At 39.1% G+C, this 16361-nt stretch overlaps 2 protein-coding genes across 3 annotated transcripts in view; both read left to right on the top strand.

Moving 5' to 3' along the window:
- The first annotated feature begins 1198 nt into the window (after positions 1-1198).
- Positions 1199-6268, top strand: elovl7a (ELOVL fatty acid elongase 7a). The gene is made up of 8 exons (XM_026322153.1): positions 1199-1317; positions 3333-3422; positions 3565-3755; positions 4124-4204; positions 4329-4385; positions 4534-4639; positions 4738-4874; positions 4959-6268. The coding sequence occupies exons 2-8, from the start codon at positions 3359-3361 to the stop codon at positions 5205-5207; spliced, it is 885 nt and encodes a 294-aa protein (XP_026177938.1). The 5' UTR covers positions 1199-1317; positions 3333-3358; the 3' UTR covers positions 5208-6268.
- Positions 6269-14444: 8176 nt separating this feature from the next.
- pde4d (phosphodiesterase 4D, cAMP-specific) overlaps positions 14445-16361 on the top strand; it is a 143744-nt gene continuing 141827 nt past the window's right edge. The window contains exons 1-2 of one of the 2 annotated variants that reach the window (XM_026321369.1): positions 14487-14578; positions 15267-15345. The gene's annotated coding sequence lies outside the window, so the exon portion shown is untranslated. Of the gene's footprint in view, positions 14579-15266; positions 15346-16361 lie in introns of both variants that reach the window. The other variant, XM_026321370.1, reaches the window with a different exon arrangement.

The following is a 16361-nucleotide window of genomic DNA, read 5'->3' on the forward strand; positions in this document are numbered from 1 at the left end:
CCATTGTAACAGGATCACATGGTCCTCTGTGTCAAAAGCAGCACTTAGATCCAGCAGTACTAAGACTGCCAGCATCGGTGTTCAGACGAATGTCGTTTGTCACCTTGATGAGTGCAGTTTCAGTGCTGTGATGGGGCCTAAAACCTCACTGAAGATCATCAAAGCAGTTGTTTAGCATGAGAAGGTCAGTAAGTTGTTGGTAAACAACTTTTTCAAGGATTTTGCCTAAAAACAGCAGGTTTGATATGGGCCGGTAGTTGTTCAGTACCGCAGCATCAAGACTGCTCTTCTTCAGGAGAGGCTTGATGACAGTGTTAACACCACTCACACACAGCAATAACACTACTCAAACACTCACTCTGATGCCAACACTATATTAGGGTTAGAAGTTCATGCAATATCTATGGAAGGTTTTGTTTAAAGGGCCATGTAGGGGCAATAAAGATTGATATAACTGACTGTATTGACTATAGTTTTAAAGTGGTGCCAGTCTTTCAGTTTGTGCAGAGCTGAGGCCAGAAGACATACACATTAAAAAACACAGATTTTACTATTAACATTCCAGGAAAATTTGGAATTTGTTTATAAATTCTACTGTCTTGCTGAAACTAGTAGAGGGGATGATACTGAAACCTCTGCCTGTCTGCCCCACCCCACCCCTCCCCAAACACCACACACACCTATAAGTCATTCTCAGTACTGAGCAATACTTGCATTACAGTGATCAGCATTTTTATAGTGATCAAATTTGTTCAATAATTATTATTTCCTAGTTTAATTTTTTTATTTCAGACATATGAATCCAGTGTTTTTGCATATTTCTCTCTATTCGACATATATGCACCAGTTAGTGTACTTGAAGTGTCTTGGATGGTTGGCTGCTGTTTATGTTAAACTTTGTCTCCTGTACTAAAAGCCCTGGATTTTTTTTAACATCTTTACTGGTAAAAACGGTCTTAAATATAAAATTGCTAACGTCCTTTTTTTTCTACTGAAACCACTTATCAATAGCGCCTGAAGAGGATATACTGTATTGTTGCAAAATCTCGACAGCGTTTTCGGTGAGGCATCACTCAAGAATGAAACGCATTGGCCAATCAGCGAACGAGGCTCGTTCCTGGAGTTGAGACCCCGCCCATCGCGGTGGCCGCCATAAGGCGCAAGGGGAACGCATCTGGTTAGTTAGCTAGTTAGTGAGCGAGCGAGCGAGCAGGAGACGCACCTGTCGGGAAGCTCCAGGTGAGCAGGTGGCTACTGACGGTTTCACAGCCGAAAAGGCGATTTCATTGAGTGTCAGCAGCGGCAGCAGGACAAAAGGTCAGTAATTCATCGACTTAACGAACCTTCCTCCAGTGTAAAACATTTAAAAAAAGAAGAAGAAAACTGAAGGCGACGAGTTGGACGCCGGTGCGTCGACGAACAAACGTGCCAGTGTTTATTGAAAGCTTCCCTATCACCTATGAGGCAGAGAGTAGCTGTTGGACTCGTTTTTCATCCATTGCATCACCGGTCGGCGCAGCCACCTGTTGAGGATTACAGTGATGCTGGGGTGGAAACTCGGCAGCATTTGTCTAAAAACTTTTACTTATTATGTTTATTTATTTCTCTTTCTGAACATTAAGTGGCGCAAACTACCAGATATTATGAAAACGCTTTCTAGTTCAGTGTAGCTTAACGACCTCCTGACCGCATTATCTTTCATTTTGTTTACTTTATAAGGACACAGTTTCATTAATAGTTAAATATAATTTCGATTCATCCGAATGAAGTAGATATCATTTGCGCCGTTGGATCATTAAACATAAGTTACTGGCCTTAAATTAAGAGTTGCTTTTATTAACCTGTTTTATTGAGGCTGCCTTTGTTTGAGTGAATTCGGATGTCCTCTGATTGAGATAACTTTACTATAAACTGTGGGAGTTGACATTATAGAATTTTAAAGGCACATGAGATAGAGAGGTGTGTCATGGGAGTAGCAGCCTTCATATTAGGCTCTATGACTGTTACATGGCATGTTAAGTCTTGCCATGTGTTCATTAGTGTACACTTCAGACAGCCATTGCTTTTTTTTTTCCCCCAGTTCGGCTGATGAGTTGTACCTTAATCTAGGCCTATTTAAATTCTTGAGTTCAGGTAGACACACCTTCAAAACCTGTCATGTAGGGTTATGTCCTATGTACACCTAACATGAGGGAAAAGTCATTATTTACATGTTTCTACAGAGATAGCACACTGGTTTTCCCAAAGTAAAAATAACACATCAAAAACCTACATGTTAAAGGTTAAGATTTATGGCTTCTGGTTTGTTGAGGTTGCACGTTTGACAAAAGAATGTGCTCTTGGCTTACTTTGTGCTACAGTCACAAACCAAAAAAGTTCATGACTTTACCCTAATTGAAGCACCACAGCACCACTGATCCCTTAACTTTGGCATCATCCATGTCCAAATCCGTTTGGAGATTTTATAGATGGGCTTGATTTGACTTCAGTTAGTAGCACTGTGGTGTGCTGCACTGAACAGTTAACAATAGCAGGTTGGTTCAGTTAGGACAGGAACCCCCCCCCCCCGGTCATAAAATGACAAATCCTCAGACTAGAGACGTTGCATCTATCAAATGTAGAATTTTCTCCTTAAATGGACAAATGGGTTTTATCAAAAGATTTGCAGGTCTTCCTTTTCAATCAACCAACTTCAGATCAAGTCATGATGTTCATCATGGTGACTAGTTTTTGACACCTGGATCCCATTTAATTTAAAAATTGGCTGGTTAAAATTTAGTGTCATTCTGACATTACTTACTGTGGTGTGAATACATTCTGAAGAATTGTATACATTGGTGCTGTTTTTACTGATTTCCCCCATGGTGTGATTCTTTTAAGTTGTACATAATAGCTGTCAAAAATGGTTGCCCTTCCTACATTGTTTCCCTATAGAAAAAGAACTGTACTGTTAAACTATTTAGGCCAAAAGTCATGGTGGCATAGTGTTGTCATGACTGGGAAGTCCTTGGACAGCAAAATATTTGCTGCATGGATTGGTTGACTGAAGCAGAAACTTCTTCCTGCACTCTTGGCTTTGTCTGACTTATGTTTGTTTTTTTTGTTTTTTTTTTAAACTACAAATGGTTCTTTTTTTATTATATAAATAAACACACCCCATCTACTAGTTGTTTCTGGAAATATTGTTTTTGGTATTTAATTGAAACAGTTGACCAAACTTTCAACCGTTTGTACCTTACTTGTTCTCCAGTATGAAACTTCTGCTTTTTCAAATTAAACTTCCTAGTTTTTGAATTTATTAACATTTAAGTAAACAGACTTTGCTCTTCCAGGTGAACCACAAGGATCCTATCTGGAAATGGAATTTGACACTATAAAGTCTTCAGCTGCACTCATTTATGATGAGTTCATCCAGAAGGCTGGTGAGTCTGACCATTCAAAGATGAATCTATCAAGCTGGCTTCATGGCATGTTTGTGTTAAGTCTACACCATCATCACTTTGTAGTCAGTTTCTGCTTGAAAATGACACTGCCTCAATTTTGTCTCAAACTTTTCTGTTGCAGACTCACGGACAGAGAATTGGTTGCTTATGTCGTCGCCAGTTCCCCAAACGATCATCATTTTAGCATATATTTACTTTGTCACATCACTGGGTCCTCGGATAATGGAGAACCGCAAAGCCTTTGACCTCAAAGGAGTTCTCATTGTCTACAACTTCAGTGTGGTGGCTCTCTCACTCTACATGATCTATGAGGTGAGTCTTTGTTCTCTTTGACATGAAATGTGGATTGTTTTGTTTTTTTTTTGTTTTTTTTTTGTTTTTTTTTAAATCTGCAGGTGTAATTTTCAGTTTTCTGTAACTGTTGCCTCAGAACTGGAAAGTTTCAATATAACTGTCTTGAGATGCACATCATTTCAGCAGTTTATTGTATTTCTGTAATTTAAGTTTATAATTTTAGATCTTTGTCAATCAGAAGCTCAGGGTATTTTTATTTCTTCCCTGTAAAATTAATTTCATTGTGAATATTACTCATAGCTTGGTTATTGTATTTTATTTATTTTTTGTAAAGTTTTGTTCAGGTTATACTCTAGGCCTAAACTCTTACCTGTTCATCTCTACAGTTTGTGATGTCAGGATGGGGTACAGGATATTCTTTTCAATGTGACCTGGTTGATTACTCTGATTCACCACAGGCTATGAGGGTAAGTCACTCCTTAACAGATTGAAATGTAGTGAATCAAGTTTAGTGCCCAACATGGTCTACGACCATGGGTAGTTTTTTCTCCCCCATTTGGAATGAGTACTAAAATGTTCTCTCTCCTCTAGATGGCAGCAACATGCTGGCTTTACTACTTTTCAAAGTTCATTGAAATGCTGGACACAGTAAGTGGCAGATACTGAAGTGAAGATGTTTCCTTATGTATTGTTTTGCCCAGCACACAGGCTGTCATATTTTGTTACACTGGGAATCACGGGTTAAATTATAGTACATAGTTTAACTGTTGTACACTTTCTTTTTGTGTATTTTCAGATTTTCTTTGTCCTGAGGAAGAAGAACAGCCAGGTGACATTTCTTCATGTCTACCATCACTCCATCATGCCCTTTACCTGGTGGTTTGGTGTTCGTTTTTCTCCGGGTACAACTTCCATTCCCTTCTGAAATATACAAGCAGGATTATCACATAAACTTTGTTTGGCATTTTCTGACGCATTCCTGTTTCACGCCTTATTTCAGGTGGCCTGGGGACGTTCCACGCCCTGCTTAACTGTGTCGTTCATGTTATCATGTACACATACTATGGCCTGACTGCAATGGGTCCCAGCTACCAGAAATACCTGTGGTGGAAGAAATACCTCACTACCATTCAGCTGGTATGTTAATAACTGTCTTGTTTTGTGTGTTTGTATATTTTTCTTTATTCTTATGCTGTTGAATCTTTCCTTGTTGCTCCACAGATCCAGTTTGTTATGGTAACCAGCCACATCTCCCAGTATTTCTTTTTGAAGGACTGCCCTTACGAGTTCCCCATCTTTATCTACATCATTGGGCTGTATGGCCTGATTTTCTTGTTCCTCTTCATGAACTTCTGGTACCATGCCTACACCAAGGGCAAGAGGCTGCCTAAAGTGCTGCAGGCTCAGACATGGGCACACCACACCAACGGCGTTATGAATGGAAACACCAGTCATGAAAAAGATGAGTGACAGGACTCGGCTCATCAGAGGGTTTCGGGGTTGACCTCGTTTACGTAAGCAAACCACTGTGGCAGCCTGAGATTCAACCCCAATTTGTTAGGACTGTGTTTTTGATTACTTTTCTACCTGCATATGCAAAAGACAATCTTTAAATTATGACCAAAGCTATATTTAAGAAGTTCATTGACCCAAAGTGAAGGGTTTTATATTTGTTCTATTTGTTTGCTCTGGGAATTTCCAGATATTCCTCACTTTTCTATGGTATGATTAAAAAGCAAGTAGTCAGAAATTGATTCCACTGTGATTATTTTGCTTCACCTATAGTAAGACCGTAGTTAGGGCCCTCAATTGTACAGTCATGCTGGGCCTCCTGAAAAAGCTTCTAATGCTGTAATCTCTTATTTTATGTCCATTCAGAAGACTTGGGAAACCCAGTTCTTATTTTTTAAAGCAGTGCACAGAAAAGTTAAGGCTTATTTTGCTAACCTGAAAATCACTGTTCTGAGTCTATAGTTTTAAACTGGCATTTAGGCTGCACATCCTGTCATTCACAGCATGCATGTAGAACTGGGTGTTTTTAGATTTGCTCACACATGAATGCCCGTTCTTTATGGCTTGAGTCACAACTGGTGCTGATGGTAGAGACTTTCAATAGAAAGAGCTCTTTATACAAGGGGGTTAATTTATTCTCCAGCTATTTCTCTTATGAAGCAATGGTGTGACAGATGCCAGAAAGGCAGGTTTTTGTATGTCCCTGAGTAGGCCTTTAGTTGCAATTTCACTTCCTTGCTGAGACATATTGCAAAAATAGTTGTATTACAGGATTTCATGACGCACAATGGCCTATTTAGTCATTTAGGAGAAAACATGAGTAGCCTTGCTTACCTGCTTTGTGCCTGATGAGGTCTGCATATGGTTTGAGTACCCTTTGGATTGAAGTCTGCAGAGCAGTTTATCTGATTACAATGATCTTGAAAAAAAAATAAATGAGTAACACTCTGCTCCTTAGATGACTGAGGACTCAGCTCAAGCATTCCACTATTTTTCAAGTGTAAGCCTATGTAGATACTAAAGATTTAGTTTTTGGGTTTTTTTTTTTTTTTTTTTTTTTTTTTTAAAATAAAAAAATGGGTCTTTTTTTTTTTTTTTCAGTTTGTCTGGTTCTGTACAATTACTGTAAGAAATGTGACACATTTTTTATATGTATTTATATATAATAAATGATTGTATTTTGAAAAATGTTTTGCTTTATTTGTGAAGTTGTTCGACTGGACGTTCTCTACCTCATGGTGATTGGGGGAGGTAATGACTGCAAATTAAAAAGTTGCTGCACAGTCATGAAATTAAAATGCAACTTTACAGATCTTCCAGAGGTACTATGTTGAAACTTCAAGATAAGCAAGTTTATAGTTTCTACAAAGCTGCTTTACGTGACATCTAATAAACTTTAGATAAGGGTTGGTAAGCTGTGTGAATGTCTGTCAAATGCAGCATTTATTATTCATTATCATATAGGTTTGTTTTTTGCTAAATAGGAAGAATGCCTTATAATCAGCTGAGACTCTTAAAATACCTTGTAATGATTCTAATTAAGCATCTTTGAAAGGGAGTTAAATAATTGAAAGAGAATAGCAGACAGGTTGAAATCCTAATCTTGGTTTAGTGTTGTGGCTTAGAGAAACTAGTCCATGACACCATTTCTTCAACATTTCATAAAAATCTATAGCCTATAGAAACATATATATAGAAAACCTAAACACCCAGTTTAGAGTGGGTATTGGTTGCAGTCACACCCAGGAAATAGGTCAGCACATTAACCTGTCTGCTGGGTATCAGTAGGTCCTTATGCTTTCAAGTGGTACGTAAGGATATTGCGACCTTTTGAGCTCTTTATTGAATGACACTCAGTTGTGTCATGAGGGCTTTTCATGCATAAAAAGAAGCTGATATTAGTGCAACAAACAACCACAAAATACTGAAATCATTTAAAGTTGGTTTTGCTTTTCCTATAAATAAACTGAGTGCTAAACCTGACCAGCTGAATGGAGAGATGAGAGCAGGCAGCAGGACAGCCCAAGCCTCGGAGGGCATGGATGATCGCTGTGCACCATGATGAATTCCAACAACCCGTCTGTCTTCGAGCCACCCTCGTAGGTCTTTCCTGGTTTTATTGTGGGAGAGGGTAGGCTAAATAGGGCATTATAAGGCTGAATGTGTGAGACAGCTCGTCTTTGCAAATATGTGTAACACAAATAAAGCGAGTCAGAGAGTGGGTTTGGTTCCTGCCTTTGGCCACAAGATACATGATGACATTAATATGGATGTTTTTGATGTTACAAGAATTTAGGTTATGTTTTGTCATTTGACTGTTTTTATATTTACTGCTGCACAGTAGCAGCAGTAGCAGTGGCAGTGCAAAGATTTGTATTCCTGCTTTTGCTTTTCTCACTGATTTAAAGTGAACGGAGCTTGTCAGGAGGCCACAAACCCCTGAGAACAAATCATTTAGCAGTATTTGAATCAAGACATGCTCATAGTTGCTTAGCTGATTTTTTTTTTAAATTAAGCACAAATATTAATATAAAAATAATATACAATACTTGAAACTCTTTTTTCAAGTATAACTTAATATAAACTTAATATGTTAAACAGCACATTTTGGACACTTGGTGGCAGCAGAAACCAACTTTAAATGCAATAGATATCACCTTTTAAAGGTTCAATGTGTAATATTTACAGCAATCTATTAGCAGAAATGGAATATGGTATTTAGAAATAAGTTATGTTATTAGTGTGTTATCATCAAAAAATACCAAATGTTGCATCTTCTCCATCTTAGAATAAGTCTTTTAAATCTGCATAGTGAGCAGGTCTCTTTCATGGAGACAGCCATGTTGTGAGCCATGTTTCTATGGTAACCCAGAATGGACAAACCAAACACTGTCTCTGGACAGGGAATTGATATTGTTTTGAAGGTGATGGCCACGGTACCTTCACGCACGGCTGGAAACAGGAATGAGGGGTGAGAGGAGCTCAGAAAGTAACAATCTCCAATCTGACCACTAGATGCTGCTAAATATTTGACATTTTATGCATTGCACCTTTAAGCTGATTATAATTTACAGCCGTGTTTCTGTCCAACTGGCACAGTTTAATGTTTACTTTCCATTGTCAATGTTTTGCTCTTCATCAGCTCCAGATGGAAATAATGCTAAATTTATCTGTTGTTTGATGCTAGTTAGATAGTGTGCAGTTGGCTTTTGCTGAAAACAGCTGTCTGCTGTGGTTGTACCAAAACATTAAAGTTACAGGTTGTAAAACCAAAATAACGAGCTGGAAAATACTAAGCTGCTGTGTACTCTGGTGCAGACTGTCAAGCAGACTCATGAGGCTTTTAAAATAGCAGACTGACAGTACACAGGAGGAACTGATTACAGATAAGATAATGAGGAAAGAAAAAAGCTTGATGGTATTTGATTTGTTTGTGGATTCTATAATTTGCCAGATCACACACAAAGCTTCTAGGCACTGGCACATCATGCGCAACCTTGACAAGGTTTGAACAAGTCTATTTTTTTAACAGCGTTAGTTGTAACCACAGTTTGGAGAGAGTATATCTCTGTCTTATAGAAGGGTAACATCACCTTGGCAACTTCCCAGTGAAGCACAACAATGAACAAAGAGAAGTGCTAATAATATGGGAGGGAGAAAAGGCTGCCAAGATGACAAAAAGTACAAAAGGCTAAACATCAGTTTTTACAGCACTTGCTCAATGATACACATTTCTGTGATATCAAACTTGACTTTATGAATTCATTGCCCATATGTAATTATTCAGTAGATGAAGGTGAAGCTAGTTTCGCTTGATCGCTCCTCTTGACCCTTTTCACTGGTGATCATGGAGAGTGGTCTGTTAATTCCATATTAGCAAAACAGAGCAGGGCACCGTGTCTGTGTGCCTGTATGTGTCAACAAAGAGCAGATGCCTCTCTGACAATAATTAATGGTATTTTAGATAATTATGGGTATTTGGCTGCTCTAACAATAACCTAATCTGCCTCTCTGTCCTACTTTTACTTCTTTCAGTGTCAAAAGGAAAAGGTTAAGTTTTCCAGTGTGCTGCTCTCATTGTATGACCATAACAGAGTCTGATTTCATTCATAATATCGTCAAATTCAAGATGTCTGTGTGTGAAATTGATCTGATTACAATTGTGTATGCTCATTATTGAAAGTGAGGCTTGGTGTTTATTTTTGGCTACTGGTACAGCTGACAGAGCTCTAGAGGAAGAAGGAAAGTTTTTTTTTTTAAAACTGTAACTTGTTATCACGTTTCTGTGTTTAATGTCAGTCACAGCAGACTAAAAACTGCAATTTTGTGTTCTCAAATCTTGTAATTTTGACATCAGACTGGTCTTGAGGCAGAACAGATCTAGATTTCAGTGTCAGGCTCATGGGACAAGACAGTGCACCTGCAACACATGACCTGTTTCATTGGTGAATAGTGAAATAATCAATAATTTCTTAGAATGTGATGTCCTAAAAAGTATGGTTTAGTTCACCAAAGAGTTTATAAACAAAATACAAAAAAAAACATTAAATCTTCACATTTGAGAATTTCAACCCTGCAGACCATGAGGATCTGCGCACCTGCATCTTCATATGATTTTGATTGTGTGCTTATCCCTTCGGTCAAAACAGATCAGGGAACACCTTGAATCATCTCTCTCTGTCTGTTGTCAACAGTTTCTTCACAAGCTTGGCTACACAGCAGGACAAATACAGTGTGTTTTGGACTGAGTGATGTCTGGTAGGTATTTTTCTAACCTGCAGGAGTATATCTGTCCCAAGCTGACTTATTGATTGCATTCTTCTCTTCCAATAAGGCCTCAATAAAGTGAGTCTGCTCTGCTTTGTGTAAGTCAGCTTCTGTTACTGTGGCTGTGTGTTGCCATATCTGCTTAATGTTTGGCAGCAGAAAAAGGCTATTCATGTATCCTGCTTTTAGATTTTTGTGTATTCAATGAATTTTGAGTCTTCTATTGTGTCACGGTCCATGCCCTGCTTCCTGGTTTGGGACTCTTATTTTATATTTATTTATTTTATCATTTTTATATTTCATGTTCCCTGTAGTTAGTTTCCTGTTGTTAGATTTATGTTCTCATTATCTTTAAATTCTTTCACCTGTGTTGTTCTTTGTTCCCTGGTTCTGGTTTCTGGTTTCTGGTTTCTGATCCCCCGCCCCCACATCTCTTTCCCTGTGTGTGTGTATATTTTCTCCTGTGTAGCTAGGTGATGAGCCTGATCACCTGATGCTCATTAGACATCAGGTGATCAGGCATTAAAGCCAGCTCTCTGCTTCACCTAGCTGTCAGATTGTACTTCAACCTTTCTGTTCAAGGTCGTCTCACCACTCTCTGTGTTCCTTTTGGTTCCTAATTTTCCTGTGACAACTCTGAGCTCTGTGTGTTCCTGTTTACCCTCTCACTGTTGCCATCAGTTTCTTCTCCTGGCTCCTTCCCCTGTGTTTCCTGGATTCCTGTTCCCTGCATATACTATTCACCTGCTTCCCTGTATGTCCCGTAAGTTAGGTTTACTCAATGTTAGCTACTCATCTTCCTCTCTAAGTCTCCTGGTTCTTTGTCCCCTTATAGCTGTGTCATTGTTCTCCCTGTTTCCTGGATGCCTGTCTTTCTGACTATACTTCTCCTCTCCATGTTCACTCTCACCTGCTCCCTAGTTGTTCCTGGATCCTCGTCCCCATCACCTTTTAAATACATCAGTTTGAGTTATGCTCCTTGTTTTGGGTTAATAAGGTTCTTTTGTCTGCAGGCTTGGGTCTGGATTTCTATCTAATCAATGACAAAAAGTGATATTGTTTAGGGTTTATAGATGAGACTGAAGTATTTGCCTTTGCTCTGACAAATTGCATATGGAAACTTAGTATTTCCATTCTTCTGCTGCTAACCCGGTGCATACTGTTTGAATGAAGCAATAGGAAGGTATGCGTCCATTGCAGGGGATTAGCATAACGCCTCCTCTTGGGGCGTGACAGTTTTGTACAGTAGCACTCTGCTTTCTTGGTTTGCTGAATCCCACCTTGCATGACTGTTTGTCTGGCTTTTCCTGTCCTCCCTGAGGACTTGACTAGTTTGCTGCTTATATCCCTGTCTGCCTATCTTGATCTTTGTTTGCTTGTTTTTCTGCCATAAAACTGAATATACCAGTTACCATATATCATTGCAATGGTAACTTTGAGGCTTTCGGAAGCATAGTTATTATTCTAGAGTTAAATATATATAAAGTATAAAGATGAAGCTGGAGCCAGAAAACAGCAGAGAGGGTGGAAACAGCTGACCTGTTTTGGGCCATGTACTATTCTAACCTAATTGTCTCCTGGCTCCAATTTCATTTTTACCTCTTGGCAAGAAAAATGTATACTTCACTAAATAATAAAACTATTTCTTTAACTGCTGACAACTCTTTGTTTTACCTCTAACACATGACCTTCAATGGTAAATTAAAACATGTGACTCAAAATAAACTTAAAAATGAATATTTCTACATAAAAAAAAAAAAAAAAAATCTGTGGCTTTGCTTTTGCACCAGACATTGATGATACAGACTGGAAACAGTCCGATTCAGATATAATCACTATTATCCACTGTGTGAAAAATAGCTGACTGTTACAGCTGTTCATGCTTCCAGTCAATATTTGGATGAGGGAAGTGCTACATTACCTTCAGTGTGTATGTATGTGAGCAAATCTCTTCAATGGGAACATTACCTCAAAATGTGTTCACAGAAATTCTCGAGTTACCACAGCACAGTTCAATTTTCTGGACGGCTTTTCCTATTATCTCATCTGTTTGGTGTTTTTGCAAGGTTTTATAGACTCCCTGACCTTTGTTTTTGTTCATCTGTTTGTCATAATTTTAGTCAGCCTGTTCATGGAAGAATGCACAGCCACAGGAATCAGCAATAAAAATATTTTGTAATACGATTTTTCTTTTTCATCCGTTTGTCTAGATGAGAGCCTTAAGCTGAACATGTTTCACACATGTAAGAACAGACAAGAGGCAGAAGTGACAACAGCTGTCTGGAGGAGTCTCCCAAAAGGTACTCATTGTAATTTGATTTGATTAATCCTGATGTTTGCCATACAGAGTATTGTTACTTACTGTAGATGCTACTTTGCACTCTTTGTTACCCCTTAAGCTGTTCTTTTAGTGGCACATGTGAGTAGATTTGCAATCCAATTCAAAGGAGAGGTGCAATTTAATCCTGCCCTTTAATACAGTTACAAGACTTGCAAGAGAGAGATTTTAAAATAAAAAATAGAAATGCAGCAGATGCTGTAACATCTAAAATCATAGTCCCTATGTATTTATCTAAATGTAAAAATGCTCAGTCATACATTTCCCATAATAATGTGGTACACTAGTGTCTGTTCATACACCTTGGACCCTGGTAAAATCCCACATCTTTCAATCATTGACTGTAGTTTGTAATAGTAGGTTGTCTGTTTAAAATTTAAAGCCCTCAAACCCAAGGTAAGATGACATAGTGACATCACTACGACACCCCCAGCTCCTCCAGTCCAGTATATTATATAGCATTTACAAAAACATTTTAGTCCAGGTTTAATATTTTTTTAAAGATAAATCAAAATATATACTTCTTTGAAACTGCTTCATGAGATAGTCACCTGGGGTGCTTTTCCTGCAGTCCTGAAGGAGACTAGTGGTTGGCTGCTTTTCCTTCACCATGTGGTGCAATTTATCCCAGACCATGACTGTGGAGGCCAGGTAATAGGATGCAGCACTCCATCACTCTCCTCCTTGGTCAAATAGCCATTACATATTGTGGAGGTGTGTTGTGGAACATCGTCCTGTTGAAACTAATAATGGTTCTGCTAAGTGCTAAGTATGATGTGTCACTGCAGAATGCTGTGGTACCCAGGCTGGTTGAATGTGCCTTGAATTCTGAAATCAAATCACCAGCAGTATCACTAACAAAGTGGCCCACACCATCACACCTACATTAATGGAATAACCACTAACCCTACTAATGTGAATCAATGCCATTAATCACTTCATCTGGATGGCTAACTAGACATCATTTTTCATTAACAGTAACCAACATAACTGAACAGTTTTTTACACAAACATGGAACAGATCCTTCCGCTATCTGCAGGCAAAGGCAAGGTACAGGCCAATGCATATGAGCTGGGTTCTCCAAGCTGTGTGTCGTCCATGTTCTCCATGTTACGGTTGGACTAAATCCATGAACAAAGTGAGAATTTTATTTGACCTCACTCCCTGGTTCCAGTCCTGTCAGGGAAAAAAAGAAAGTGTGTGCCTCAGTGTGGATCACTGATAGCTGTGGAGCCTAAATAAACATGACAGAGCTTGTTTCAGAGGAGACACACGTTGGAGCTGCAGCACAAGCCATATCTGGCTTGTCATCTGATACATGCAAAGAACAATTGCCATTCATGTCTCTCAGGGTATGCTGTATTCCCTGTGGCTGTTGATGCAAAAGAGTCACATCATCTATGGGAATTGCAAGTGATCTGTTAGTGTGCTACTTAGCAAAATATGTCAAACCAGATTCAGTCTTTCTTTTTTTTTATGTCACTCCCTCTTTGTGAGGTGTTTTCTCATGAAAAGGTCCAAAAAAGGAAATATTTTGAGAATTCACTGACCTGTCAGTTATTTCTGTTTTATGTCATACCCTGTTGTCCTTTATGTAATGCAATTCCCAGCTGTGGCTTTATAATAAATAAATGAATATGCCATGTACCACGACAAAGAAACACTCACGGTCAAATCTGGTACAATAAGTAATAAAGATGTGTAAACTGCAACCATTTAAAGAAATGTCCAATTTTCAGATCTGCATTTTCCTTCTCTGCTTCAACATTAAACTTTCCCAAATGGAAACGTTTACATAGCTGTTCTACCCTAGTTATCCCATACTGTAAATACCACAGTTCCCCCCTGGCTGTCATACTCCTCTCCCTTTATATTACTTTTTATAAACCCTTCTCCTTGCCTCTTCAGTTTTTTCACAACCATGGGAACTTACAGCAGGAGGCGGGGGCAATGGGGGTTGGGATAAGCACATGATTGGTCAAGAGGCAGGAACAACTCTAACATGATTGGCTGTGAGCCTGGTAGCTGTGAGCAGAGTTCCCTCCTTATTTCAGAGAGCATCAATAAGGAGCAGGGCAGGATTTGCTGTGTTAAAGATGCACACCAGATACAGTACTTTTGTTTGTTTTGGTTTCTCTGACAGGGACTCTGAGAGAGCAGACTGTACGGAGTCCAGGAGTGGATAAATAAATTATTTCTGGAACATTCACAAAAGGATATTAAGTAAGTTTTTATGTTACCATTTGCCTTGCTGTCTAATCTACATTAATAGCTGTACAAAAGTTGCAGTGGCACTTCTTTTTATGAGATTATTATTTAGTTTAAAAAAAATGACATGTGTTATGATGTGACATCACCACAAGATCTGATGCAATGTGATAAATATAGCAAAGACACGTGGAGATCCATAGCCAACTCTTCTCCACAGGTTATTCAGGAAAATTGGGAGTTGCATGTGGAAGAGTGTGTATACACTAAGAGTAGATCACTGAGAGTACGATATATTCTATATATCTGTTTGAAGGATGCATAGAAAGGAGAGGATAGGGAGGTGCAGTGCGACTTCATAGTGACCAACCTCATCAGCAAACTTGTCACTGCAATGCTTCGCACTGACAGAGCAGCTCAAGGACTCCCCTCCCAAAATCTCCTGGTGTGGCTTTCAGGCTGCAGGGTGGTGGTGGCAGTAGTAGGTTATAAATAGACCTGCTCCAAACTGTGCTGCAGTCACGCATAATTTCAGAAGGACCCAGAAATAACACAGTCACTGTTAGTATACAAGTTGCAAGCCCTTCTGAGCATCTTCTAAGCACATATGGTATCTTTCTCTATTGTTTTTTTTTTTTTTGCCCAAACCACAGCAAAATCAGAGAATAACCTAATTCCTCTTTTTACTTCTATATTATAACAGCACCAGCTTTAACAAGGGGAGGAGAGTGAGGGAAAGGCAAACAGAAGTGGACATCAGAAGCAGAGAGAAAGTGTAGCAGGTTTGTGTCAGTGTAGTCAGGATTTACTGTGCATGTGGATGTGAGCGCTTGTAGCGTTCACATGTTTTCCTTTTTACAGTGCTACATGTCAAGCGCAACACATTCATTTTCTTTGGTTCCTTGTGTGAGTCCTGTCACTTCTGCTGCTGAGTCAAACAAATCACTTGACGTGCGTATCAAAGCACCTTGCTGTAGTGAGAAACAAGCTACTTTGTGTACTTTCTTGTATGACCACAAGAGGAGTGAGTTTAAAAGTCATGTCATTGCACACAAATTTGACCCTGGAGGTTAAGCCAGCTGGATAGCTAACAAATGTGTGGATCTGTATATGTTCCAAATATTTGCTCTGTGGAAACCACAACTCAAATAAGTTTGTTACATGTTTCCCGTTCGCATTTTCTTTTATGTAAAAAAAAAAAAAAGCATGAAAGCCATGTATTTGACATAAGTTTATCACAAGTTGTTTTGTCCTGTCTTTGTGTCAAAGTAGTGGAATTAGCATGCTGTTTCTAATGTCTACCTGTCTGCCTGTCTGTGAGCCTGCATGTCTCAGAGCTCCTTTATTGCAGTATAGAACACAGGAGGCCTTGTGTTGTACCTGACCTCTACTATGCAAATATATGCCAACCAGAGCTGCACTCCACCTCCATGTGGATGAATTTGAGAGATGAGAGGCACACTAAGGCCATTGTTATACCTGCACCTCACCTGATTGCTGAGATAAGTGCTGTAGGCACAAGCTGAGACTATGATATATAAAGTAGAAGTGTCTGTGATGAAGCATCTGCTGGCCAGAGTTCAGATGAAGTCAGATTAGGCTTAATAATGGATTGCAGCACCGACTCCACTTAGGAGACTGTTTTCTGAATGAGTGTTGCTGCTCGACGGTGTGATTGAATGGGAGTAATGAGCTTGGCTTGAAGTGTGTACTGCACAGGGACAGTGGTGTCTTCAGTCTCCTGAAGAAGGATCTCTGCAGTTGTACGTGTGTGTGTCTGCATGTACTGCATGTGCAC

The sequence above is a fragment of the Mastacembelus armatus genome, chromosome 9 (genome assembly GCF_900324485.2).
Source record: "Mastacembelus armatus chromosome 9, fMasArm1.2, whole genome shotgun sequence".
NCBI classification, from domain to species: Eukaryota; Metazoa; Chordata; class Actinopteri; order Synbranchiformes; family Mastacembelidae; genus Mastacembelus; species Mastacembelus armatus.

Excerpts from the sequence above, each read along its gene's own strand:
- elovl7a (XM_026322153.1), top strand. The coding sequence starts at position 3,359 with ATGGAATTTGACACTATAAAGTCTTCAGCTGCACTCATTTATGATGAG. Across the intron at positions 4,205-4,328 it reads ATTCACCACAGGCTATGAGG|ATGGCAGCAACATGCTGGCT; the intron begins GTAAGTCACTCC and ends TCTCTCCTCTAG. Across the intron at positions 4,875-4,958 it reads ACCTCACTACCATTCAGCTG|ATCCAGTTTGTTATGGTAAC; the intron begins GTATGTTAATAA and ends GTTGCTCCACAG.